At 39.7% G+C, this 27,972-nt stretch overlaps 1 protein-coding gene across 3 annotated transcripts; it reads left to right on the top strand.

The window, feature by feature from the left end:
• The first annotated feature begins 88 nt into the window (after positions 1–88).
• si:ch211-39i22.1 (skin secretory protein xP2) lies at positions 89–27,644 on the top strand. Of its 3 annotated transcripts, XM_054787751.1 has the most exons (13): positions 89–503; positions 10,662–10,768; positions 11,746–12,076; positions 12,190–12,296; positions 12,451–12,580; positions 14,256–14,291; positions 17,409–17,501; positions 18,874–18,900; positions 21,144–21,158; positions 21,715–21,756; positions 23,625–23,741; positions 24,845–24,904; positions 24,975–27,644. In XM_054787751.1, the coding sequence occupies exons 1-13, from the start codon at positions 215–217 to the stop codon at positions 25,001–25,003; spliced, it is 1,383 nt and encodes a 460-aa protein (XP_054643726.1). In that variant the 5' UTR covers positions 89–214; the 3' UTR covers positions 25,004–27,644. The 3 variants fall into 3 exon arrangements, with proteins under 3 accessions (XP_054643726.1, XP_054643727.1, XP_054643728.1); XM_054787752.1 differs by lacking the exon at positions 21,715–21,756 and having other exon boundaries at positions 94–503; XM_054787753.1 differs by lacking the exons at positions 89–503; positions 10,662–10,768 and adding an exon at positions 10,895–11,269.
• The last annotated feature ends 328 nt before the right edge of the window (positions 27,645–27,972 follow it).

Genomic DNA, 27,972 nt, shown 5'->3' with positions numbered 1-27,972 from the left:
CTCCAAAACTGCAGACAAAAGTGTTGAGAAAGGAAAAGGACGACATAATAATTGAGGAAATGGTGCATTTTCTCAGCTACTACTACTATTCTGTTCCTTTTATTCCCATTTTCATACTATAAGGGTTTATTAAAGCAGACTAAACGTTCAGGTAATGTCTTGAGTGCAAAAAAAGCCGGTTCTAGCTGCAGAACCTAGTTCTGTCTCCCTTTCCATGTGTCTGCTTTTTTTAGGGAGGGGAATGAAGGACACGCCCACCTTAATAAAGCCCGGACCTTCTCTTTTCCAAGCCAGACAAAAGAAGGAGAGGACGGCGAGCAGCGTCAGACATCGGAGCACCTTGGAGACCGCGCACACACTCCGAACACAGCCGAACCTTTGCACGCTGCCTTTATTGTCCAGGAGTCAGAAGCCCGGTGCACACGCACGCAGCGTTACAATGATGTCATACCTGTGGATTCTGCTCTTGGGAAGCTTGTTGGCCGGATGTGCAAAAACACAAGGTAATCATTCATTTCCTTCCAAAAAGAATCTATGACATGCCTGCTTCTATGCCCACCCATGACACTGTGTGTGTGTGCCACCCTGTTTACATGTTCACCTTCGCCTAATGTGGTAGACTACTAGCAAGCTCCTCATCTTCTTCAGTGTAATGACAATAATGATGATGGCCCTAATTTTACAAGGGTGCACAATTTTTGGGCCTCAAGGGGTGTGGTGGCCCCTTTGTCTTTAAGCTCATTTCAGTGAAAGTATTTGGACGCCGCTTTGTTATTAATTCTTCTTAACTCCATACATCATCTCAATGCGTTTGATCTACATGGCAAGAATTTAGGAACTGCACCCTTTTTATGCAGACTACCTCAATTTTGGACAAAGTGATATAATTGTAAAAAAAATGTAACCATCAGTGGGAGTCAATGACTGCCTGAAGCCTTGAGCATCTTTCAAAAATCTCTAGACACACACTCACTGGCCAATTCATTAGGTACACTTGAGCTGTCTAATGAGGTCCGATACAGGGGCTGTTTAAATATTCAGCCATTACTTGGATAACAATGTCAGTTTTCATCATTAACGCGTCGCTGAATTGGACATAGAGGCATGTTTGATTTCATTTTCTCAAGCTGCTGCACATTAGCATGGCAGTTTTTAAAAGTTTTCTTTATTGTTCTCAAGCTGCTGTGGCCCCCTCCCCCCGAATTAGTTGGCACCCCTACTGGAGGTGCGCCTAAGCTTAGCAACATACATAACTCATGTAAGCCAGTGGTTCCCAACTGATGTGCCTGCGGGACCCACCATCACCCCTTCAATGACCCACATTTTTCGAGTCAAACTTCTCAAAAGTATTTTATTTCAAGAGAATGTTTGCAACACAACATGAGCTGCAGCGGTGAGACGCCGTCGCTCTCTCTCTTCTCCAGCAGATATCCGCAGCTGTGTGCCGGCCGGACGGCACGTGAAGTCCCCGCTCCACGTCCTTCCCCTCCCGCTCAGGCTTGACAAAGTCGCCCTTAAAGATGGCACGCACTTCGTGGCGGCGTAGCAGGCGAATAGCACACACAAGAACGCGAGGTGCATTCACGGACATCGGGTCATTACATTATTTTTTCTTCGCCCAGGCAAAGACCCGTGACCCACCAGTTGAGAATCACTCATGCAAGCTACTGAGCCTCCTTAGCATCTGTTGGTGCACCATAGCAGGTTTAAAAAGCATGTTTTCTTGATTATTCTCAAGCTGCTGCACCTTCTTTGAATCCCTTGTGTTGCAGGTGTGAAAAAAACGTGTTTTCTTTATTTTTCACAAGCTGCTACATCTCCCTACCACCTCGAACCTCAGACAAAGTGCAACATAGCCTATTAGTTTAATAGCTTAATTGTTTGATGACCGCCGACGGAGGCACGTTTTTGTGTAGCAAGCTTAAAAAAATGCTTTCTTTACTTTTCTTAAGCTGCTGTGACTTCCCTGAATCCTTTAATGCACGGTTTAAAACCATTTTTTTCTTTACTTTTGTCAAGCTGCTGTGCCTTCACTGTAGCATGTTGGAGAAAACAAACCCGCCCTGACTCCCTGGGCGCTCCCCTTTGGAGGCACAACTTAGCGAAACGGATCTAAAAACATCTTAACTTGACTTTTCTCAAGCTGCTGTGCTTCTCCTGAATCCTCTGACACCCTCCACTGGAGGCACACCTTAGTCTTGCAGGTTTAAAAAACAAAAACCCTGTTTTCTTTATTCTTCTCAAGCTGCTGCACCTCCGCTGAATCCTTTGGTGCCCCCTACAGGTGTGCCTTCTTTGCGCTGGCATACTTGATGAATGGCCAGTGATTGTAGGGACTGACGTACTGCAGAGTCAGCATGATTGACAACCAGCTTGGGGGATGGATGTGGGCCAGTGTGGCTCTACTGGTTTCCTTTAGCGTTAACCGACACAACTAGAGGGGAAGTACACAAACACACATACTTTTTTGAAGCAAGAGAAGCGCGTGCGCTTGCTGGTCCGCGTGCACGTGTGTACCTCATTAGTTAGCTTCATACCAGGCTCTGTAAAGTGCGGATAAACGTGACGTTTTTAGGGAGTTTCTCTGTAATCAGAGCTGACCTCCAGCTGTAGACAACAACTTTCTCGACCCTAAGGCCCCATCAGCATCAACATGTGTGTTACGTATGTGTGAGGGGGTGGAGCATGTACAACACATAGGTCATGTACGTGTGCACACGACTTCTTCACAGGGAACGTCTAGCAGAGGCTGATAAATGGCTGTATGATGCGTGCCAGGTGTTTGTGTGTGCGTAGGCTTGTCTGTTTACACATTTCAACCGCCCTCACATTAATCAGCCTTTCCTGCTGGGGCAAACAGCACTTTCTGTCCCACAAACACACAATAGAAATATACCTCACAGAACAATGTCATATCACCTGACAAGTACACACATTATGAGGCATACTGTTACCGGCACGGTGTAGTTTCTGGTTCAGGTACACACACACACACACACACACACACACACACACACACACACCCACACACATATTATTTCCACTAGAGATGTACACATCAGAAACTATTCTTTAAGTAGAATAATACTACAATACACTTACTTTAGTGTGCTGTTGACCAAAAATAGAATCACGGTGGAAGCTAAATTTGAAAAGGTTGTACAAAAAGACAAGATTTGGGGTAAAATAGGCCTCTAGCATAATAATAATGATAAATAATAAAAAAATAAATAATAATAAATAATAAAAAATCTAAAGATTCAGGAACCATTTTGATATTGGTATTGAATTTTGTAAACAGGCTGAAACAAACTCATAGATATTCTCCAAAGTTATCCATCCATCCGTTTTCTATGCCGCTTATCCTCACTAGGGTCGTGGGGGCATGCTGGAGCCTAACCCAGCTGAGTTCAGGCGAGAGGCGGGGTACACCCTGGACTGGTGGCCAGCCAATCGCAGGGCACATATAGACAAACAAGCATTCACACTCACATTCATACCTATGGACAATTTAGAGTCTCCAATTAACCTAACATGTTTTTGGAATGTGGGAGGAAACCGGAGTAAACCCACGCACGCACGGGGAGAACATGCAAACTCCACACAGAAATGAGATTCGAACCCAGGTCTTCCCGATCTTCTGACTGTGTGGCCAACATGCTAACCATTCAGCTACCGTGCGGCCCGCTACAAAGTTATAGTTAAAGAAAAAAATAGCCTCCATGTCAACATCGTCTTAAGATCTAGAATGCTCGTAAACTCTCACAAAGTGTCTTAAATACGATTTTGAAAATAATTTATTTATTTATTTTAAACCCTGAAGCGTATTGAGGTAGTGGGGCGATTTACAATATCGCCAAGCTAATATACGACGAGAGACAACAGAGGCCGAAATCATAGAAAATATGTGAAAATGGTAATAAAACGGGAACCAAAGCATAGAATAAATGATTCATTCTTAAGAACTACGTTTATGATGGGGCAACATTTCGACAGACAAGCGTTTCATGCAGACATCACCTCAAATGAAGTATCAAGTGAAGTATCGATATTTTCATTTGAGAATCCATTCCTGAGCATGAAGAGCTGGTATGGGCAGTATCGGTATTTCAGTATCGAGCCACACATCACTACTCATCACAACACAGTATCAGTGAGTGTTATCATTGTGTTATTGTTGTGAACATGTCACTTTCTCTGCTTTGCTGTGAGGTCACGGCAGCATGTGCTTGAATCTGCTTCCTGGAACGTGTTCAGGTCGTGACATCACAGCCAAGATGGTTCATCGGTTCAGAAAGCTCCTTCACTCCCGTTTCATAGTTGTTTCTTTATCCATGATAGCGGTACGACGCAAATGTTACTCACAACAAAGTGAGTACGTTCGTTTTGCTATCGTTTTTTAGGCCTCATGAGCACTTTAAGGTTCCATTCTTTTGGAAAATAACCACCATGTTCCTTGGGAACCTCATAAGTGATCATGGCAAGATGAAACAGTCCATCAACAATTGGGATATCACAATAGTGGTGCCTGCATCAACAGCAGTGAAGTGTCATGTACGGTACATACACTTTATTCGCCACAAAGCATGTAGAAGTTATGCGTATTCAATGAAATGGAACCATAATAATAACCTGCTTGATCGTATAGAAGATAAGCACAACCAAATGCAAATATGCCGCTAAACAACAAAAAAACCCGTTATTTTTTAAAAATAATGTCAAGAAATGAACATCTGCTCATTTGTCATGGCTCTGTTGTCCACGTACAAGCACAACAACCCAGCTTTTACAAGGAGCAGCCTGAGCAGCTACTGTATAGTGGAAGTCACTTGCTGAAGTCAAGGGTTAACCATTTGGCAGCTTGACACTACATGTGGATTTGGGCTCATAGGCTTGCGTGCGACCACATTGGAACGACACGGATGACTCAGAAGCCTGGAGGGAAAGCTGTGGCAGGGAAACAAGGGAAAGCGAGACAGTGCGAGACAAAGGCAAAGAAAGGGAAGTTGTGCGAGTGAGATGTGCGACAATGTGAGACACAAAGCGGCAGAGTCATGTTTTCATGAATACCGAAATGAAGGAGAACGTGTTAAACCCTTTTCCTTTAAGGCCTGCCCTGTACTTTGGTGTGTATGTTGGCAGCACTCGTGGAGAGGGAAATATAATTGGACCCTTTTTATAGAGGAGCTGGTTAGCAGAGGAAGCGATAAACGCCAACAAAATGTTCGACTAAGTGACGACCCTTTTTACGAGGGAGTGTCACATCATCAAAATCATTAGGCAGTTAATTCACTCTACTTGATCTTGTTATGTTTAATTATGTGCTGTTTTTTCAGAAAATGTTATAAAATGATTCAATCTGTTCCAGAGTCAAACTGTCGCCTTCATCAAACATTTAGTAGCAGGCAGTGTTTTAAGTAACATTTCAATTTAAGTGTAAGAATAAGTTAACCACTGCTGATATTCATTGGTGAAAACAACAACACACTCTTTCAACAACCTCCTCAAATAAATATAATTAGGGATGCGTGATTTTTTTTTTGCCAAGCCGATACCGATACAGATGCGAAATTGTGCTGAAATGTAAAATGAAGGGAGGAAGAGTTTGAGTGACTTAAAGAATACTAGCATTGCTAATGTTAAAATGTAACACCTAGCATAATACTGCTAAGTGTTGATATATGTGTCTAACCATGAGAATAGCAAAAAAATGTTAGTACGCTAACATGCTAGTGTTAGCATATTAGCAATGCTGAGAAATGTGGAAGTAGTAGCTGGTAACTGCTTTTTACAGAAAAAAAAGTGGAATTTGGGGGGAAAATTTTGAATTTTTGTTTAACAGAATGAGTGTGTTTTAGGAAGAATGTCCTGAATGGTTGATTGGTTTGATGTTTGATGACGCTTTGAATGGATTGAGAAGTGTGGAAGTATTTAGGAGTCTTTAGATCAAAGGCATTTTGCCTTCCAGAAAAAAAATGTAGGAATTTTGGTGAAAAGTATGAATTTTGGGAAAAAAATGTAATTTTTGTTCAGTATAGATGTTGAAAGCCTGAATGTCAACATCAGTTTGATGTTGGAATGGCTTGAATCGGTTGAGAAATGTGGCAGTAGTAGCAGGTAACTAGTTTTAGCGAAAAGGATGAATTTGGGGAAATTTGGGAATTTTTGTTCAGTATAAATATTGGGTGTCGAACAGTTTGATGTTGGAATGGCTTGATTCGGTTTGGAAATTGAATCGGCCGTCCATTGGAAGAAGCCCATTGAAACAAAGCAGCATTAGGACAAATTTAAAATTTGCAAAAATGTTGAATTTTTTGTACTGTGGCTCATAGCATGATTGTCCTGACTTTGTTGAATGGTTTGATGTTGGAATGAAGTGAATCGGATGAGAAATGTGGAATTAGTAGCATCTTCATGAAGGTAACGAGAATTTTGCGAAATTTTGATTTTTTTTTAATTTGAAAAATAGAATTTATGTCCTCAACGTGTTGAACAGTTTGATGTTGGAATGGCTTGAATCGGTTGAGAAATGTGGGCAGTGAAACTTTTCTTCAAAAAAGAAAAATTTGGGTTTGGGAAAATTTGGAAAAAGTGGGAATTTTTTGAATGTCTAAAATAATGAATTTTGAAGTGCTTAGTTAGTGGAACGTTTTCATAATTGGATTATTTTGAATTCGCTGAAAAATGTAGGAACTTGAAAATGTTTGAAAAATTGACATTTTTAGAATTTTGGGAAATGCGGAAATTTTAGAAACATGGAGAAAAGAGAGCACACGTTGCGCGAATAAGTGGAAGATTTTTGTGTTGAAATATTTGGAATAAGTTGAAAAATGTGGCCTGCGGAAGCGGCCGAAAAACGAGACGGAATAAAAAGAAGAAGAGGAATTGGTGCAGAATTTTGAAGGCATTCACACAATAAGAACTTAATAAAAATGGTTTGGAATAGAGTTCTTGGGCAGAGGGACAAGTATGGTCAAAAAGACCAAATCCATTCCTCTGACAAATGTGAAAAAAGTTGCCTTTATGCATTGTTTGTTAGTTAGCGAGCTACTCAGATCTTGGAAACAGACAAGCAGGACTAGTCCCAGCAATACAGATGGGTATTTGACTGAATTCCTAAAAATGAACAATCACTGACTGAAATTTTTAGGAAGAAAAATAAATGATTCACTTCCAGAGTCAAACCTGAACATCAACATGAACTGTACAGGCAATGTTTACCTTGAAACAACAAAACGCTGATTGAGGTTGGGATGGCAAATGTAATTATACAAGTGTCAAAATAAGTTCACCTTGGTGATAGTAAGATGTTAAAACAATAAAACAATCCTTAGACACGCTCAATTTTCATGACTTTGGTGTTATAAATGTTGTTTGCAGCATTATGATTGATTTTATTTTAGCGTTTGATGTCGTGCAAGTGTAAAAAGAAGCTAACCACCGTCATATTAAGACATTACAACAATAAACCTTTTGAGGATAGTCGGGATTTTACCCACGTTTGCTTTCTAGCATTTTTAACATATCATTTCATACAAGCCTCAAAATAAGTTAACCACTAATCGAACTAGCAGGTGTTCTTTTGTTCTATTTTTAGATCATTCCGATGATGTTGCGGTGTTGTTTTGCTTTCGTAATGATCGTACGCATATTAAAAGCCTCATGGCGCTTACATAAATGACTTGGCGCTCGTGTTTACGTTAGACTTGGCTCTGTGCCTGCAAGGTGGAACCCAAAACCAGGCTGTTCTTATCACATCTACTCAGCGTCCGTATGTCTCCTATTTGGCGCCGGTGCATTTTCGATGTGTTTGTGCACATTAAGTCGCTTTGTTTATGCAGATTTTTTGTTTCTGTTTGATCCTGGAAGGTATGTTTGTGTGTGTGCGTGTGTGCGTGTGTGTGTGTGTGCGTGAAGCGGGCCAAGTTGTCACGTTGGGAGAATTGATGTTGTGTTCATGGCGTGCTGCCTTCAGGGTTTAACTGATGGCAAACACTGCAGTACGGCACAGCAAAAACAAAACAAAAACGATTGAAGCGTGAGCCAATGCACGTATGTCAATGAAGACAGTAACGGCACTTTGTCATTGTATTCAGTTTGTCCCGTAGTCACACTCTAAAGCAGGGGTGTCCAAACTTTTTCCAGCGAGGGCCACATCCTGAAAAATGAAAGGATGCAGGGGCCACTTTGATATGTTGTAAACCAACACACAGGTATGCTAAGAAGCTACTGTATATGTAGCTCAAGAAAAAAATGCACTTCACCTTTGTAATGTAAGTGAAATGCTACTAAAAATAAAGTTTTTTTTGTAATAATACGAGTTTATTCTTTTAAAAATGCAACTTTTTTTCTTCATTCGATTGTTATTTTTGACTTTATTCCCGTAAAATTACAGCTGTTTTTTTCCATTTCTTCTGGTTTTTTAAAATTTATTTTTCAACGATCTCATTTCAGCTTTCCTCTTGTAAATTTTCTCTTTCTCTCTTTTAACAAGAATTTTTTTTTCAACATTGTTGCTAAAATTATATTTTTCCTCATTTTAGAAGTTTATTCCCATAAAATTGCAACTTTTCCCTCTTTAGAAAACCATTTTTTTTAGTCTTAATATTTTGACTTTACTTTTTGGGATCATTTTCAAAATATTTCAATTTTCTTCTCCTAATATTTTGACTTTATTACCATATTATAAATTTTCATCCAACCGAAGTTTCCAGAAATTACAACTTTATTCATTGTTTTTGACATAAATTAAAAAAAAAACTTTTTTCTTTAATATTTCAACTTCATGCTACTAAAATGACATTTTTGATGACGTTTTTTTCTCTTAAGTTTCCTTGTTACATTGCATTTTTAGACTGTGCTGCGGGTCGATTAAAATCACAGCCGCGGGCCGCAAATGGACCCCGGGCCGCATGTTGGACACCCCTGCTCTAAAGTAACCTTTGTTTGGTACGCCTGCTGTTGCAAACAGGCCCCCCCCCACACCTGCTGGATGCGGACTTTGCCGTCTCAGCTCCTCACATGCAGAAGGGGAATGTCACGGCGCTGTCTCAAAGACGCACGCAAGCACACAAACAAGCACGCGCACTTATCATTTTCTCATTAGTGCAGAGTTGCAATGCCAGCGAGCAAGTCGAGACGTTTTTTTTTCTCCCCCCCCTCCCCTTTTCTGCTGGCTGTCGAGGCAGGTCCGATGTGATTGATGTCATCCCGTTGTTGCTGGAGCGGGAAGTAATTAGGACAGGGTGGAGCGCTATCCGTGTGAGCTTCATCATGCTGGAATACCTTTTAGCTTTAAGGCACACGTTTCTAAATAAGACATGGAGGACAAGTACAAGGTTTAATTACACAAAAACCAACAAGTCTTATTCTTGGGGAGGGGGGAGTTGGAAAATATATACAATGGAAAGTTGTTCGTCCTCGTGGAGATAATGGAAATAAAAATAATCTGTTCTTGGGTCAAACTGTCGCCATCATAAACCTTTACTAACTGGACTGGCAATGTTTCAACTAACGTTGGAAAGTTCTTAGCTGTCATAAGTAAAAATAAGTTGACCACTGTTATAGTGTATATATATTTAAAAACAATAAAACTCACTCAGGCTTTATGTTAATTATGAAAGATCATTATTACATACGTGTATATATCAGTGGTGTCAATGTAAAGCATTAATTGCGATAATTAACTACAGTTATATTTAGTGTGTTATTTTTTTATTGCGTTAGTCTAATTTTTCTGTGAGTTGCCTTTTTATAAAATCAGTTTTTATGCATTGGTCTTCTTGTGCTTGAGTCGTTGGGGTGGAAAACAATGGTCAGTCACACCCTGAAATAGACATTGATTGGCCTTTATTGGCTTGTTTAGCATCAGCTGGTAGGCACCTATTGGAGTTGGGAGGGCAAGGTGATGAGCGGTGAGTAAAGGGGGAGGAGACGTCAAAATAGAGGAGCATGCGAATATGACCCAGTGGCGAGTGCAGCCACAGCTAACATTAGCAGAGAAGCCGTAAGGCAAGTCTGAGCAGAGCAGGCTGACGACAGGCTGACGAACGTTCTTGCCAAGTGGAAAGCAATGAGCTGCAGGCCAGAAGACGAGGGGTTAACAGGGGTGTTGCAAACTGCGTCCAACCACCCATCATACAAGCCACTGCGCTGGATGACAGTGACAACCAAAATCTGTAAATCTGTACTGTACATCGGCGAAAAGAAAAAACAATTTAAGATTACGGTGAAGGATTCGCCCAACTGTGTTGCTGACCTCAGCTGGTTGACTGTTCAATCCTTGTATTGCTCGGAAAGTCGTTCGTACTGTTTTTTTTATGCGTTAACTTCAACGCTGATGTTTTTCACCAGGTTGCTAACGGTGTTCCTAAATGTAGGACCAATAGGATGAGGAATTCTCTGCTGGCCCTTGGGGGTAATAAAGTTTACCTTGACCTTGACCAGATTACAGATGTGTCTCGCGCTTGTCATTTTTGAACATTCTTACTCTCACAGAAGTGTAAAAAGAAGTTATCCATTGTAAAAAACAAGAACTCTCTCAGTCTTAAAAGTAATAAAGAAGACAGAGTCATCAACAGGAACAAGTGTTCCTCATGCATCTCAATTTAGGTCGTTTTTACTTCTCATACAAGTGTAAAACGAAGTTCCCCTCTTTTCAGATGACGAGGCCCCAATGGAGGACGCTACAGCCCCCGCAACCTTAATGCCTGATGGAGAGGTGCAAGGAGAACTAGAGACTGATGGAGCATCAGAGGATACAGCAGAGGTGAGCTGGCTGCCTCCATAAAACACACGAGTACTACGAGTCCCAGAATGCACTGCAGCTTTGTTAAGAGGCTTGCCTTCCTGTGATATAAGACATAGTTCAGTTCATGTCCATCCATCCATTCTTCCTCTATACCGCTTCTTCCTCAGTAGGGTCGCGGGGGCATGCTGGAGCTGCTGATTTCGGGCGACAGGCGGGGTACACCCTGGACTGGTCGCCAGCCAATCGCAGGGCACATATAGACAAACAACCATTCACACTCACATTCATACCTATGGACAATTTAGAGTCGCCAATTAACCTCACCTGCATGTTTTTGGAATGTGGGAGGAAGGGAGGAAGCTGGAGTACCTGGAGAATGTGGAGAATCGAACCCAGGTCTTCCCGATCTCGAGGCTGTTACCGTGTTGGCCAACGTGCTAACCACTAGACCACCGTGCAGCCCTCAGTTCATGTCAATGAAGTTAAATAGGTTATTTCATGATATCGCGTGGAATGCAGGTGTGTTATTATGTCACTGTGTATTATTATTATCGCTTTGTGTTCAAGAAGGTTAGCTTAGACAGGCTAGTTTGATTAGCTAACGTTAGCCTGGCCAGTGTGTCTGCTAGCTCAAATTCATGAGAGTCAAGTGGAAAAGCATATCAGCGCGGGGTTAGAAAGACAAGTCTATATATTATGTACAATGTTTGTTCTCTTTTTGTGTCAAAACTTTAGCTCACACAGGCTAGTTATGTTAGCTTCTGCAGTAGCTCGTTGATGAAAGCTAGCTTGCTTTTCTGCAGGTGAATGCTTTGTAACAAATTCCTCTTGAATTGACTTTGCTTTGATTTAATTTTCAACCCCAAAACAATCCTTAAATATGTTTACATACATTAGCACTCACGTATTACTCTAGTATGTTGTGTTCTGATGTCTCGGGTGAGATCCTTTATTGTAGAAGTATTTCATGAAACTTTCTGCTATATTTGATCCAGAAAACTCTACCTGAGCCGACTGAAGCTGCAGCCCATGAACAAGTGACTCCTGCTGAGGGAGAAGCAGAACCGGAGGCTCCTTCAGAGGCAGACCCAGAGCCAGGGGTTCCTGCTGAGGCGGACCCAGAACTAGAGGCTCCTGCAGAAGGAGAAACCGAACCAGAAGCTGCTGCAGAAGACGAACCAGAATCTCCTGCAGTAAGAGAGGCAGAAACTGCTGCAGAAGGAGAAGGAGAAGCAGCAGCTCCTACAGAAGGAGAAGCAGAAGCTCCTACAGAAGGAGAAGCAGAAGCGCCTGCTGCTGAGTCGGAAGCTGCTACAACAACACAGGGTGAGCGTAGACGTTCACAGATCATTTAATATCAATGTGCCAATCCCTGCCTTGTTCCTTCTTATCAATGGAGGTTAATCAAACCTGCTCCTTCCACGTCTTCTCTCTTGAAGGACCTCCAGCTGATCCAGATGTGAAAGATCCGGAAGCTGAGCCACACGTTCCCAATGTGGATGAGCAGCCTTCTGCCAGTACTGATGCACCACCTGCACACGAGGAGGTCAGTGGAAAGACGTCAGCATAAATTCCACTGAAAATACATTGTGATGTTGTTATTCTGGTTTGATAATTGCACACTTGCGATGGAATGCAAATGACAGAGCCCCACATGGCTTGACATGGATGAGTCCCTATGCTAAATGACACATTGACAGGGTGGATCTGAAGTGGAGGCCACAGCAGGAACGGCTACAGCTGTGCAGCATGAAAAGGATGAGTCGGCTGATGTGGGCCTCGAGGAAGAGGCGGTGGCAAACATTGACACAGAATTAGAGGTCCCTACAGGTAACAATAAGTACACGCTATTCTTCTGTTTACATAGGAATCCAAATCTTTCAGAGTGTTTGGAATTTAGTACGATTTTGCACAAAAAGAAGCACAGTGTACATGAACGTGTATAAATAAGCATAAATAAACACCATACTGTAAACAGACAAGGTGGCTATAATTACCTTCACTATTCCTGTCACAACCATGTGTTGTGAAAGGCGTCTGCAACACAGCGTACACGCAGCCTGCGCAGCAGATGCGGCATCTGTAAGGCTGAAGTTCAAAGAGAAGGTGCTGCTGTTTGCAGGGAAAAGCTACTAAACATTTCAACTTTGACCCAAAAAGAATGACACAGATGTTGATGCACAGCAGCACGCAGCATAGGCAAATTGTATACAGTGGAACCTTGGTTTTTGTTTAAAAAGTAATAATAAATCGCTGAAATTGTTCTCAGTTATTGTTATTGTACGGCCAAATGGTGTCTGTTTGCCCCGGAATCAAGTGACTCAGGCTCGGTGAAGACTGGATAGTGATTATTTTGGAGTATGCTGTAGACTGATTTTTGCCAGGGATTCCATTCATCATCTTTATTGCGTGGGTGGTTCATTTGCTCATAGAATGCGCACAGAACGATGAACAACTTTGTATCTGTCTCCTTTCTTCCTCCTATAAAGTATTGTGTGCCCTGAGCTGATGAGGCGTCCAAGCGCACACTGTTCTGTATGTTTCTGCGTTTTAGGCTTTCAGGCAGTCTGTGCTTTTTCATTGAGCGAGGCTGCAAAATAAGCTACCACGGGGCCAAAAAAACCCTTCTAAGTACCAGAAATTTGATGAAGAAGGTGAGAAACACTGTTGAATTCAAGAAATAACTTGTAGAAAAGTACAAAGGTAGTGTTTTCTGCATAATTATTGCATTATTCTCCATATATTCTCCATTAAATGTGCTCTGTGTTAATATTTTTGAGTGTCTGGGGCGGATTAATTGGATTTACACCAGTTCTTATGGGAAAAAGTATTCGGTTTTCACAAAAACTGAGGTACCACTGTACACAGTAACCATACCAACTTAAAAATACGCCAGTCAGAAAGGTTGCAGTAATGCAAAGTCAAGTCTTACAATATTTTACAAATATGAGTAAAAATATGAACAAATAAAATAGAAATAAATATACATTATAAAGTAGATTTATTTATAATACATGTATATATTTTTTGTAAACGTATTGTTCAGCATCCATGCTATTGTAGCTATAGCAGCTATAAAAAAAGCGCTATATAAATGTGATATATTGTTGTTATTACTATATGTATTATTTTAGTTAATTGTTTATATTCACATGAGGCAACATCATAAATCGTATTTATTAATATGATTATTAAAATTCATATTTGCAAATAAAACATAATACCAATAAATGCCTGGTCCTCTCTCTCGTAAAATACAGTAACAGGCTCCTTTGGTCACCATATGAGGAAATAAAACATTTTTTCAGCCACTAAATCCATCTTTATGAACGTAATGATAATTTCATGTTCATGGAATGTTAAGCTGTTTATATTTTTTTCTTTTTGGAGTCTTTCTATTTGTGGGAAAATGGTCGAGTTCAAACATAATATCGAGCGTTTCGTTGTAGGATTTCCTCGAACTTGATGTTGCCAATATAACTTTCCTGTTTGTTCTTGCCAACAGTTAAAGCGGCACCCCCTGCTCCAGAAGTTCACTCAGGTAAATTTTAATCTGTTTTTAAGAACCTAAAAAAACGCTGACCAGCTTCAAACTAACAATATCTAATGTCTTTTAGAGATATTTCTGAAAGAGGACTTTATACTGCACTACTCCCAGAACGCCATATAGAGTTTGACCTGAGGAATGTCTGAGTGGTATAATCAGTCTTTTTGACAAATGCGCTAGTTTTGTGCAATCTCTTAGCACATATTGGACGGCAACTCCCTGTTTTCTCAGCATATTAATGTGGAACATGTTTTTTTTTTTTGCTGCAACACAAATTACCTTGACGTGTTATGAGAAGGGATTCACTTACTTTACCTTCTTGATCGGGGGTGGTTACGATTTAAGCAAGAAACCTCCCAAATGACCTCAGTGGGATTCAACCACAGTGGAGATATCACCCTGCGTTTTGTCTCATATAGTCTGACTTACTAGGTTTTTTTTTTTAATTCACTCCCTTGATCTCACTTGAGCCATTCATCTGTTAAATATTAGCATGTCAAGCAATGTGCTTTCCAACATCTTTCGTGATGGACATCTTCCTTTTTTGTCGCACAAGAATACAGCGTCCTCCTATTTTCCCGTAGGAATTCACTGAGTGTTTCATCATGCCGTCTTTGTGAAATGTACAAGCACTGTTTGAAGTAACGTTTTAACGTTCTCAACTGTTGTACAAGTGTAAAAGTAAGTGAACCGTTCCTTTCCTCTTTGCTATCAGTGGTAATCTTCTGTGGGGGTGTCACAAAAAAAAACAGCAAAAAAGAACCAAAAATCACACATGGCATTAAATCCAATTTTATTGACATTTTTTAATACAAAACAAAAGAAAACAAACAAAGTGCCAACATGGGGGATGGATTGCAAGTCGCTCAGTTCCAGTGTTCATTATATGTTTTGTCGCTGTTTGGATGTAAACATTGTCCATTTTGTCCATTTGTTATCAAACTGGGTCTCCTGTAGCCGTAGGCGGTGCGTCAGCCTTTCCATCACGTAAATTTCCTTTACTATCGCAGTCCACTGTTGCTGTGTAGGGGTATCCTCCCTTCCCCATTTCCTTGTAATAGCCTTTTTGCCCACTACCAACAGAATCTTCACCAGATATCTGTCCTTCCCCTGTACATTCTCTGCATTTAGATTTCCCAAATATATAATCGTGCAAGGCAAAGGGATCGGATATCCAAGCACTTCCTTTTGTACACCTGCCAACATTTCCCAAATTGCAATATCTTATCACATTTCCAAAAGATATGCGAATGATCTGCATCCACAGATCCACACCCCCTCCAACGAAGCTGATCTATGTAATTGCTTGCCCTTAACACTTGGTGTGACAAAAAAACCTATGATATTCTTCCAGGAGAACTCCATCCAGGTCTGCGAACTGGTGGATGTATAGTGTGTCTTCAACATGCTTAACCACTCTTCTTTGCAGTTTTATAGTTAAATTCTATTTCCCATTTCTTTTTTATATACTCAATGGAGTTCCTATTGGCTGCCAATGCTCTCTATAGTTCAGAAATAAAATTTAAATGATAGTCCCTGAGTTGCAGGTACCTATGAAAGTCAAGCTTATCGAGGTTACACTCTTCTTTTAAGTTTTGGAAACTCTCCAGCTGCCCCCCCTTCAACAGTAAACGCAAGTTATCCCCCTTTTGAATCCTTTATCATATTTAATTGGTTTAAAGCAGGGGTGTCCAAACTTTTTCCAGCGAGGGCCACATCCTGAAAAATGAAAGGATGCAGGGGCCACTTTGATATTTTGTAAACCAACACAGAGATATGCTAAGAAGCTATATGTAGCTCAAGAAAAAAACTGCATTTCACCTTTGTAATATAGGTGAAATGCAACTTCTTCATTCCATTATGAATAATATTTTGACTTTATTCCTGTAAAATTACAGCTGTTTTTTTCCATTTCTGCTGATTTTTTTTACATTTTCTAACTGTTTCATTTCAGCTTTCCTCTTTTTAATGTTCTTCTCGTAATTATAACTTTATATCTTTTAAAACAATACTGTGTTTTTTTTCTTTAGTTCAACATTGTTACTAAAATGATTTTTTCCCTCATTTTGCAAGTTTATTCTCATAAAATTGCAACTTTTTCTCATTAGAAAACTATTTTTTGTCGTAATATTTTGACTTTACGCTGGTAAAATTTCTGTTATTGATTTTTTTTGTATAGCTTACTAAATATTTCAACTTCTTTTCTTCTCCTGATATTTTGACTTTATTCCCATGTTATAAATTTACCCCCTTCTTCCAAAAATAACAACTTTATTAATTGTTTTTGACTTTAAAAAAAATGTAACTTTTTTCTTTAATATTTCAACTTCATGCTACTAAAGACATTTTTTCCTCATACTGTTACTTTATTCTTGTGAAATTATGGCTTTTTTTTCCTTTTGATTGATTTCCCCATTTTTGCTGCTGTTATTTTTTTTGTCAAGTTTCCTTGTTAAATTACATTTGTAGACTGTGCGGCGGGCCGATAAAATCACAGCCGATGGCCGCAAATGGCCCCCGGGCTGCACTTTGGACACCCCTGCTTTAAAACTACTACCGTATGCTATCAAATTTTTCTTTTTTAAGTTTGACGGACTTTAACTCGTGAGACTGGGACTATCATTCTCCAGCTCATATCTATGAAGAAAGATGTTTTACATACAGGTCTGATTTACAATCAGGATTTAAATATATTATAAAGCATAATATATTATAAACCATAAATAATTTGCTGATCCTGCCTTGACCTGCCCTGTGCAACGCTGCAGTCATTGTATAAATCTTTCAGGGTTTTCCCCAAAGAGCACAGAGCTAGCCTATAATGTGTCATTGCTGTCAGATAATATCCGAAAATCCATGTCATCACTGGTTCACATGATCACTGTCAACGCCCTTTGCTGCTATTGTATGAGGTTTGTTATTGACGACAGCCTTGCGAAGCATTGACTTACGGCCATGGGGGAATGACACCAAGATGGGGAGTTACCGTGGAGATGAGACGCCATGTTGCGGGGGGAACATCTGGACAATATCCCACTTGGGCGGAGATGGATGAAAAGTGACCCGCGGGGAGGAATGTTTCTCTCACCAATTTGGCTTGTGTTTTGTCAGATGGAGGATTTAACTTGGAGGATGCTCTGTCCAAAGGCGACGCACAGGACACGCCACGGCAATCAGGGCGGAGCCGCAGTGCGGGATCAGGGGGTTAGTGAGCTAAAACGTTGGGATGAACACAGCACATGTGATGATTTTCGGAAGTGGCATACAGTATGTTGTTTGTGGAACACCAATAACGGGTTTACAGTCGTCCCTCGCTACATCTTGGTTTTAACATCACTCTTTCACTCTCATTTTTGGAAATTAATTAATTAATAAATGACCACTGTTTCGTGGTTGACTATGGACCATTATTAGTCAAAAAATATTGAAAGACAAGTCATATGTTGTATTCTAGTCACTAGGCGTCGGTCATGTTACATTGATGAGACATGACATGACAGTAGATTGGATTACACTGCATGGAAGTAGTTTTTGGCTTCTTACTTTGTCCTTCTTCCTCACTCTGCTTGAAATCCTTTCTTAAGTTTAGAATAAACACATTTGAGGCTAACTAGTTAGCTCGGTAGCATACTATGCTTAAGGAGGCGGCCGTCTCTTGTGTCCCTTCAGCGATCCCGTAGCCTGCATTACAGTTGAGTAATGTGTTGTAAACAAAGTAAAATAATACGAGTGCAATGGTGACTATAGGGGTGTTATTCCATGTCTACAGGGCTCTAATAATGGTAAAAATTGTATTTAGGAAGTCATAAACGGGTTTTCTATGCTCGAACTACAAACATTTAATAAATATTCCATTTATTAATATTGAATCCTGCTTTGCGGAAATTCTGGAACCAATTAACTGCAATAAACGAGGGATGACTGTATTACTGAGTTTCCGGTACAGGTTACACTCTCAGAAAAAGTACACAATTATGCCTCAAACAAGGGCTGCGCAACCTTCAGCATGGGGGCCATTCTAGCCCCAGTTCTTATTGGCCTGTTTTGGATTTACTTTATTTCCTATGCCTCAGTTTTCGTGCCGAGGTACCGCCGTACACTAAGTTCATTGAGAAAAAAATTGAGTATGAAAACTGGCCTGAAGTGAATCTGAAATTATATTGGGCCTCAAAGTTTGTAGCGTGTAAACACCGTGAGTTATTTTTCTTGTATCTAACTAGCTTCCCACACAGAGCGTGTAATTCCCATGCTGGAAAACTTTAATCACGATGTTTTGGACAACATTGTATGAACAAGGGAGCGTTTCCTTTTATTCTCGACCTGAAAGCTGAGTAATTGAGGTCGGTATAATCTTTACAATTGAGCGAAAAGCTCTCCTCCTGTGAACTCTGCTATTTGTGGCTTTGTTGGGCAAGCCGAAGCAGGTACAAGGGAGTCATGATGACACACGTATACACAGGGAGGCAGCTCACAAGATTGTTTACATTTACTTCAAATATAAATGCTTCTCTCACTTGAACTTCAAGCATGATTACTTCAGCCTCCTTTAATCTCTTGCCTTTTTTCCCCTCCGTAGCGCATGTTGCTGAAGCCACAGGAGAAGGTAAGCAAATCGTCATCATATTACTGTGTAAACTAAAGTATTGGGCCACACCTGTCAATCACCAAATCAATATAAACAGAAGCACCTAGCAATGCAGTATATTTTTTGAGCGTTACAAAAAGTCTCCTAGATACAAAGGAACCTTGAAGATCACATTAATAATAATTCACATTTCACAATATGCCGTAGGAAATAATGCAAATACCATTAATCAGTTCCAGGGTCAAGCTGTCACCATTATAAAACCTTTATTAACTACACAGACTGTGTTTTAGGTAACAGTTTAAAACTTTATAACCGTCTTACAAGCGTAAAAAGAAGTAATTGCAAAATCACGACAACGCCTCATCTTAACTTGAATGAAGGAAATCCCGAAGGAGTGACTTTTTAACACTTTGTGACAAGTGTAAAAAGAGGTCAACTATTAGTGAAGGAAAACAAAACAGTCCGTGTTAATTTTAGCGGCAAATTAAGGAAGTGTAATGCTAAGGTGATTTGTGTAACAGATTTTTTTACATGATTCTGAGTGGAGTTTGCATGTTCTTCCTGTGTGTGTTCTACGCGCCCTCCCACATTCCAAAAATATGCATGTTAGGTTAATTGGAGTCTCTAAATTGGCCGTAGGTATGAATGTGACTGTGAATGCTTGATGTGTGTGATGCTACATGTGTCCTGCGATTGGCTGGCAACCAGTCCAGGGTGTACCCCGGCTCTCGTCCAAAGTCAGCTGGAATAGGCTCCAGCATACTCCCATGACCCTGAGGACAAGCGGCATAGAAAATAAATGAATTTTGCATCTTTTTAAATGGCACATAAGTGTAAAAAGAAGTTAGCCACTGTAAAACGTAACAAACAACAAAACACTCCGCCGGTCTTAACTTTCATACCAAGTGATGACAAGCATGGTGGATTCTTACTACTTTTGACAACAAGTTGTCTTCACCTCTTCTCACTGAAAATCTAGAAAAAGCACAAGACGTGTGTAGACGTAGTCCTTTGACGTACACTGACCCATGTTTTCCCAAGGTATGTGGTGCGATTAGTATTCCAAAAACGCATCATGAATAGGGCATCCTAAAAGCTTCTCTCGATGTCATGCACAGTATGTTCTTTCCAGAATGTTTGTCCACACTGAGAAGACAAATGTCCCCCATGAAAAAACACTGCAGACAAAGCAAAGCACTGTAGTTAGAGTGAGGAAGGGGGGAACAGTGGGGAAAACTGGAGACAGGAGAAGGAAGGATTTGGCTGGTGGGAAAAAAGTAAGGAAGTGGCTTGTCTGCAAGGACAGGATGGAGGAAAAGAGGCAAAAGACACGTATAGTTTATACTTAAACACACAGGATATAACGGGCATATCCTCCACAAAGCAAACAGGATACAGGAAGAGGCTTTTTCTCTCTCCCTTAACTTGTTTACCAAATATTAACTTTAATTTACTATACATTTTTGAATGCAACCATTACTGCAAATAACGCTTCTACATCATCATAACATTGGAAAACACTGAAGTATTATATATTTTACATATATTTGTTATATATTATTAATATAATTGCCATAGACTGCTTAAAATGACTCCACTTCCTGTAATGGTAAGTGAAACATCTTAAATTAAAGCGGAACGTTTACACGCCAATGACACATTGTTTTATTTCAAATCCACTGTGATGGTTTCATAAAAACTTTAAATCCTAAAACACGCATGTTCAACTATGTCTCGGCCTAACTGTATATCAGTGGCAGGTGGTGCATTTGGTATCTGGGCCTTCAGTTGGGACTGACCCTGCCAGAATTTAATCGGCAGACATTGTGAGGGCCAGTATTGTTAAAAAAATAAAATAAAATAAAATATTAACAATATACATTCCCGTACTTTGCCCTGGCATCCTGACTGGGATTTGAACCCGGTGCTTACCCACTGCGCCAGCCAGCCGCAAAAATCTAACATACACAGACACGCAATGGAAGCAGTGCAGCCAATGAGGATAATTGACTGTTGGAAAGAAATACATACAATTCCATGTATGTTTCAATTTCATGGAACAGATACTCGATTATAGGTTGTAAATGCAGGTCAGTGATTCTGATAGAGAAGGAATTGCTGGCCCTGACTGCACACCACTGCTGTTTATGCATTTTACCTTAATGCAGCTTAATACTGTTCAGTCAGCGTGTACTTTTTTCCCTATGTTCATGCCATGCCTCTGTCTAAGTCTCTGTTCTTTTTCTCCCCATTTACAGATGCCGAAGGGGAAGGTGAGTTCTCTTTAACTACCTGTGTACTTCCTGTTAGACCTGCAGCACCAACATTTTTAGACAGCATGACATCAGCCTTAAGCAACTTTCCAAATGTGACGTGTCCGTCTAATGTTTAATGTATCGTAATCATCACAAGGCCTAAGTCAAATAACTGACATTAAAAGTGCTCATTTGAAGAAATCATGAATGTATATGATAAATCGTCTAACCTGTGTCTGGTACATAGTGGTATTATCATGCGTCACAACATTAGGTACATCTGCCCAATCAAAACGACAGTACAGAAACTGTGGTGTGGTACACGCATGTACACGTCTGCACCCTCCTCCTCTTTCTTATACTGACTCATCCGGATGAATCATTTCTCTTCTGACTCATCACGTCTCCCATTTTTAAATGGACTTCCTCTCATCCCTTCTTTCATTCACTCCGCTACCCTTTACTCCCTCGCCTGCCCTGTCACAACCCTACATCCTTCCATCTCGCCGTCGGCTATTGTGGCGGCACAACATCCTGCCATTCTGTCTGCATGTCAACTGGACCCGCTGGAAAGGTGAAAAAACAGGGAGGAAGCCAGCATTCAAAATGTTGCATGGTATGAGACAGCATGCAAATTATTCACATCTGTGTTGTTCTAGTAACCAGGTTGCAGGTGCAGACTTTAGTCGCCACTCTGAATGTTTTTATGTCTTATAATTGCTAGTTAACTGAGATAATTAGGGCATGAAGCTGCGATAAAGTCAAGCACACACACACACACACACACACACACATTGTACAGTTTGATGGAACTTTGCTGCCGAGATGACATTTTCACAGCTAGCAGTCACACCGGAATTTTTACACGACAACCTCACTCCGCAATAAACCGAGACATATTAGGCATGTTTTGAATAGTTGGAAAAAGTTGGACACCTCTTTGCAAATAGTGTATTTTAGTGGTTTTTTAAATGGAAAATAACAGACAGAACAGTCTCTGTGTGATATGATACATGTACATATTTGTATCCAAGAAAAGTTGATTACACTGTAGCTCATACATTATATACAGTAAATACTCTGGAGCCTCTAAAGTTGAAGACAGTTATTTGTCATAGACTTCAACATTTCAAAACAAATGTTCCCATATGTGAATTAAGCTCAGCTGTCACATTCATAAAACCTTTATTAACTGTACAAGCAATATTTTAAGTAACATTCTTTATATCATGGAACAAAACTAACTAAGTAAAACTACTCACCCTTCCTATTAGGATGTAATGCAGAAAATAAATGGATGGAGGGCTGCTATTTTGATACATTTTGTACAGGAAGATGCTAAAAACCAATTCAATGTAGTTCAATATTGAAGAAATATCAGTATTATTAGTGTACAGTAATACGGCAATGAGACCTTGAGTTTGCGACTCGGACTCGAGTCCCTCTTAAATAGAACACAGAGAGACTTTAGACTGACTTTGACTCGTCCACAAAAGACTTCACACTCGACTCGGTGTCGTGTTTTGGGACTCGTGAACAATCATTAAGTTTTCTTTATTCCTTTCATTGGGGAAACTCTGAAACTTTTGACGAGCTTAATGTCATTTCCTCCTTTTTGACACAATGCTTTTGACTGGGTGAGGTGTAACATTTTCTATATTTTTTTGTTATTACGATCCGACTGAGTCTGGGGACAAGATATACTGTAACTACAGTATACTGTATGTACTGTACATGTTGGAAGAATACAGTTTCTTATGAAGGAAACAATTCATTATATGTTTTCGTCATATTGCATTGCAGTACCCTGTTTAAATGGATCATATAACAAACAACTAATCGGTACTGATACTTAATGCTAATAGATAAAGGAGGCATAATAATACAATAGATGCCTTTGAATTTCTTAGATACAGCTATGCACTATTTTTAGTAGACCGAATAGCAACGGATGATAGAAGGCTCATTAAAACAAGAAGAGACATGAGAGATTTATTTTTTTAGAGACTTGAGACTTGGCTGAGTCTCACACCACAAAGACTCGAGGCTTACCTTGGAGTCATGACCAAAGACTTGAGACTTAATTTGGATTTGCAAAAAAAAAAAGACTTGTGAACATCTCTGGTGTAACATGTAATAACATATCTTATAAATAATTAATTTCATCTTTAGAATATGCCGTGGGCCAGTAAAAAGTGAGCTGAAGGCTGGAAATGGCACTTTGGACACTGCTGGTGTAGTGGGGAGGGATCAGGAAGGTGTTTGCACAGCAATACTGCCACTTAGTGGTGGTTTACAGGTACTGACGGAGTTAAGTGTGGTGTAGTTGACTGTAAAAATGCCAAAGAAAAACACTTGTGCTCACTGAGCTGAAGCCGACATGTCACGTGATGTCACTTTTGACTTGTTCTCCTGCATGATGAGAAGAAGCTCCAATATTAATTGTTTGCTTGATGCGTTTTTTATTTTTGTATTTTTCTTTAGAAACCAACTCAGGTTCCTTGGCGGCAATCTTGTGTGCACTGGGTGTGGCCATTGTGGGAGCAGCCACTGGATATTATACCTACCAGAAGAAGAAACTGTGCTTCAAGAATATGCAAGGTAAGCGTAACATGGCGACACTGTCCTGTGCTGTAGCATCAGGTAATCATATTTATATACAAGTATAACAGCGGTTTATTTGTTCTCAAAAAATGTTGACAATAATATCTTTGAGCGTCAATTTGTGGGGCAATAAACATTTCAAAATGCACCTGCATTGTTTTGTGACTGGGTTAAAAACCAGGTTTGACTGTCACTGAGATATGGTAAATGTCCCTGGTTGAAATTGGGCAAGACAAATAGAATATCCTCATCTTCAACACGTCTGCATGTGTCAGCTCCACATCAGAAAAGTCAGCTATATAAATTGTCAATACACACACAAACCTTGCATCCTAACACTGTCAATTCAGCACTGTTGTTATTTACAGTCAATAATTCAGGCAGGGGCATAACGTGGGTTCAAGTTGCAAGTCAAATACTTGCTCTGTCCACAGCACCTGTAGCCCTCCACTAGTCCATCACTGAGCCCTTTTTAGTCTTACATAAAGACTGTGTACTAATTATGAAGCGCTTGGTTCACTGAGACATGGTTCCAACACTGTATCTATATTTCATAATAAAATAAAGGTTAATTAAGTAAAATAAAATAAATATGTAAAATGCAATTTTAAAAAATAGGACCATTCCTATTATTTCCTTGACTTGTTTTCTTCTTGATCAAGATTATATTATTAATACATTATATTAATTTTAAAACACTATAATATATTGTGAATTAATTGTAGCATATAATTACTATCTACATATTTTATATATATATGTCAAAACAAAATAAAGATTAATGAAGTAAAATTATTACATAAAAAAAATAGGACCACTGCTACTATTGTCATTATCCCTTTTTGTCCTCATCAATAGTATATTGTTAATACATTATATTTGTTTTAAAATAATACAATATGTTGTGAAATAATGATATTCCATATTATTATTTTCATATTACAATGGTAGGATTGTCAGGCTGTGATTGAACAATACACCTGCCATGTATTGATGAATATGCAAATACTCTACGTGAGTGTATCCTAATGAGAAGGGATCTTATTGACTCAGCATTGTGTGAAATGTGAAGTGACATGACACAATGTCTGGCTCTTCAGAGGAGGATCCAGAGGCCGCACGCAAAGCTGACACAGCGGAGGCTCAATCAGATCCTCAGGGTATGACAAACGTACAGAATGCCTATTTAATATTTATACAATAAATAATACAACTTATATTGTTTTGCAGTCCTTAGCAACCTACTGAACTCCTCATAGAGCGGCCACGATCATGTGACTGGACCTGGACCAAGCACAGTCAAGCAAAGTGGCGATCTCACTGTAGGCTCTATCCACTGTGGAGCTGCATTACTGTGAGGCCCCAAAGTGGGGCTGTGTGTGCGTGTGTGTGCGTGCGTGTGTGTGTGTGGGTGAGGGTAAAGTGAAAAGAAACTTGTGAGGTTAACAACAATCGGCCAGACTTTATACTTTAATTAACAGCAGTTTACCTAAATGTTATTTTAGAAATGAATGAATGATATATTTTGGACTCCCTTCTATTTGTAGGAACTTTTCTTTTTTAACTGTTGTCTTTTTTTATACTTATTCTGCCATTGTATCTATCTATGTGACAGGGTTGATCTATTTCAAACCAGCCACCATATCCACAATCAACTCCACTGATTAAAGCAATGTTAAAAAGCAATGTAGTTAGTTACCAGCTCCCTTAACAAACGTCAATACCAACGCAACCCAAAATACCCAAAACAACGGCATGCAAAGCACACTGCCACAATGCCCAAGTTGACGGGCATCTGTAAAGCACCAACAACTGAGCGGAGCACAATTAGTTAGTAGATGGACAACAGGGTGCCTTTGACAAACTGCAATAGATTAGGATGGGGCTGATTGTAGCGTCCTGTGTCCTAAATACAATCATTTTCAAACCTAACTTGAGCTACCTGTATGTTTAAAAGCAAAATAAATACATTTTTAGTTCCTAGTTTTTGGTCTGCTGGGAGGATCACTCTGCAACATTTTGTAAACCCCTGGGGGGTGTACTGCGAAGCCAGTTTAGTGGGTTCGTGAGGTCTGTTGAGTCTAAAGCCTGACTTGCCTGTACTACGACGGTGTCTCTCTTTTAAAGAGGCTATACCAGCGTGGTAACTTCGGCTAAACTCAACCAGGTTATGTCCAGACTTTCAGCTTTAAATTTGCTACGAAAGCGCCGCTCTTTCACCGTGTAACTCATTCGGAAATGACGCCACCATTTATTGAGAATTCGGTGGACATGGGAGCAAGAATAATTCGGGCAGCACTACAACGGGAGCGGCTACTTCAAGATCATTCGATTTTAAGACGAGGGAATACTCTAGATTTGCTCACTTTTTGAGCCGAGCATTAGGAGTAAACCGCAAAATGAAATATTAATTAGGCCAATGTTAGCAGACGTATATGTCACAGCAGTCCTTGTGCGAGTGCTCAGCCCGTTAGTCTTCTTATATTACAATATATGCTGGTGGAGTAATCACTGCAAGGCATTAATCAACTGTGCAGTAATTCAGTGCAGTAAAATACGAAAACGAGACAGTTGCTGCTCCAGTTTATTTATTTTTTAACTGGATAATGGTTAATATGTCAACGTTGCACAATGTTGAGCGTTCATAAATTAAACCAAGGTATAGTTAGTATAATAATCAGTAATTTGCAGTATAGGCCCCTGGTGTACTTTTATGTTCAGTGGTCCACTAATGTGATGAATGTGTTGTTTTTTATCAGTAAATACAACACATCAGGGTTTTCCAAACCTTTCCAATATTGGAATAATAGGAATTTGGTTCCTCCCCAAGACCCAAACTTACTCAAATAAATAATAAATCAAGAAAATGTACCGTGTTTTGCCACATTAACACATAATCTCCATAACGTCAATGAACACGAACACAAAAAACATCCATTAGTTACAACAAACAAGAATGTAAATGTTGTGCCTTTTTTACGATCAATAAGACAATTTAAAGTATTGTTATTGCCGATAGAAAACATGAATAAAGTTGGAAAACCCTGTTGAACAAAAGTATTGGGACAGAATCCAATTGTATGCTTTCGTTGGTCCGTAAAGCAATGATTGGATAAGATTGGCGTGAACCTTTGGGATGACCTAGAATGACAAACAAAACGTTTCCCAGGAAAGTGGTCACTGTTAAAATTGTAGATGTAGTAGCCTAGTGTCCCAATACTTTTGCTCACATGGTTGTATTTTTATTTTTTTTTTAGATTTTTACTTTTTTTTTTATAGTGCTTTTCAAGTCACCCAAAGCGCTTCATCATGAAGTGAACCCGTTATTCATTCACTCCTCAGTCACACACTGGTAGTGGTAAGCTACATCTGTCTCCACAGCTGCCCTGGGGTAGTCTGACGGTAATGTGGCTGCCAATTATTCACATTCATACACCAGTGTGTGGGAGATAAGTCCAAATAGTGTTTCGGCAATGTGTCACTGTGACATTTTGTAAATAATTTTAATGCAAAGATACAAATATAGTTGTTTCATTTATCTGTATTTTATTTTACTCCTTAAGAACAAGATGTTTCCTGAGATGAGCGCGTGATGAAAGCTCACCCAACGTATTTGACATGTTGTGATATACATCCGTGTCGTTGTGATGCAGCCATTAGTTCATGAGAGTGCCTTTCATTGTCCCAGCCTGGCTTGTCTGATGTAAACACACCACTGAATGTCAACAACATAAAGCCAACAATTATACATAGAAACTAACTAGCCACAGAATTATTGGTGCGCCGGCATCATTTAGTGTCATGCAATGGATTCATCCTTTAGTGCAGCGGTTTTTATTTAAAGCGTGGGACACAGCAGCTTGAGAAAAATGAAGAAACACACTTTTTTTTTTTTTTTTTTTACACCTGTTAAGCTAACTTCAGTTGTTTAAGGAAACATTATTAAAAATAAAATACAATCTGAAAATCATGTTTTAGTTTATTAGGAGAGGAAAAAAAAAAACCTCCAGGAAATACCAACCAGAGAATTAATGAACAAGGGCGCGTATCAACAGGGTTTCAATTTGTCGTATTGAAAGCACCCTTGTTCAGAATGCGCAGCAAAGACTTACACTGGGACCTCCAAAACTCAACGCAATCAAGACGCTGGTTGACTTGCTCTAATTCCCAAACAAATTTGCCCATAGAAAATAATATGAAGTGAATTAATCTGTTCCAGTGTCAAATC

Source organism: Dunckerocampus dactyliophorus, chromosome 9 (genome assembly GCF_027744805.1).
Source record: "Dunckerocampus dactyliophorus isolate RoL2022-P2 chromosome 9, RoL_Ddac_1.1, whole genome shotgun sequence".
NCBI classification, from domain to species: domain Eukaryota; kingdom Metazoa; phylum Chordata; class Actinopteri; order Syngnathiformes; family Syngnathidae; genus Dunckerocampus; species Dunckerocampus dactyliophorus.
The sequence above is the reverse complement of the archived record's forward strand: the minus strand, read 5'-3'. Positions and strand labels throughout refer to the sequence as shown.

Coding starts and splice junctions, on each gene's coding strand:
- si:ch211-39i22.1 (XM_054787751.1), top strand. CDS start 215: ATGTGTCTGCTTTTTTTAGGGAGGGGAATGAAGGACACGCCCACCTTA. Junction 12,581..14,255: donor AGAATTAGAGGTCCCTACAG/GTAACAATAAGT, acceptor TCTTGCCAACAG/TTAAAGCGGCACCCCCTGCT. Junction 17,502..18,873: donor CCGCAGTGCGGGATCAGGGG/GTTAGTGAGCTA, acceptor TCCCCTCCGTAG/CGCATGTTGCTGAAGCCACA.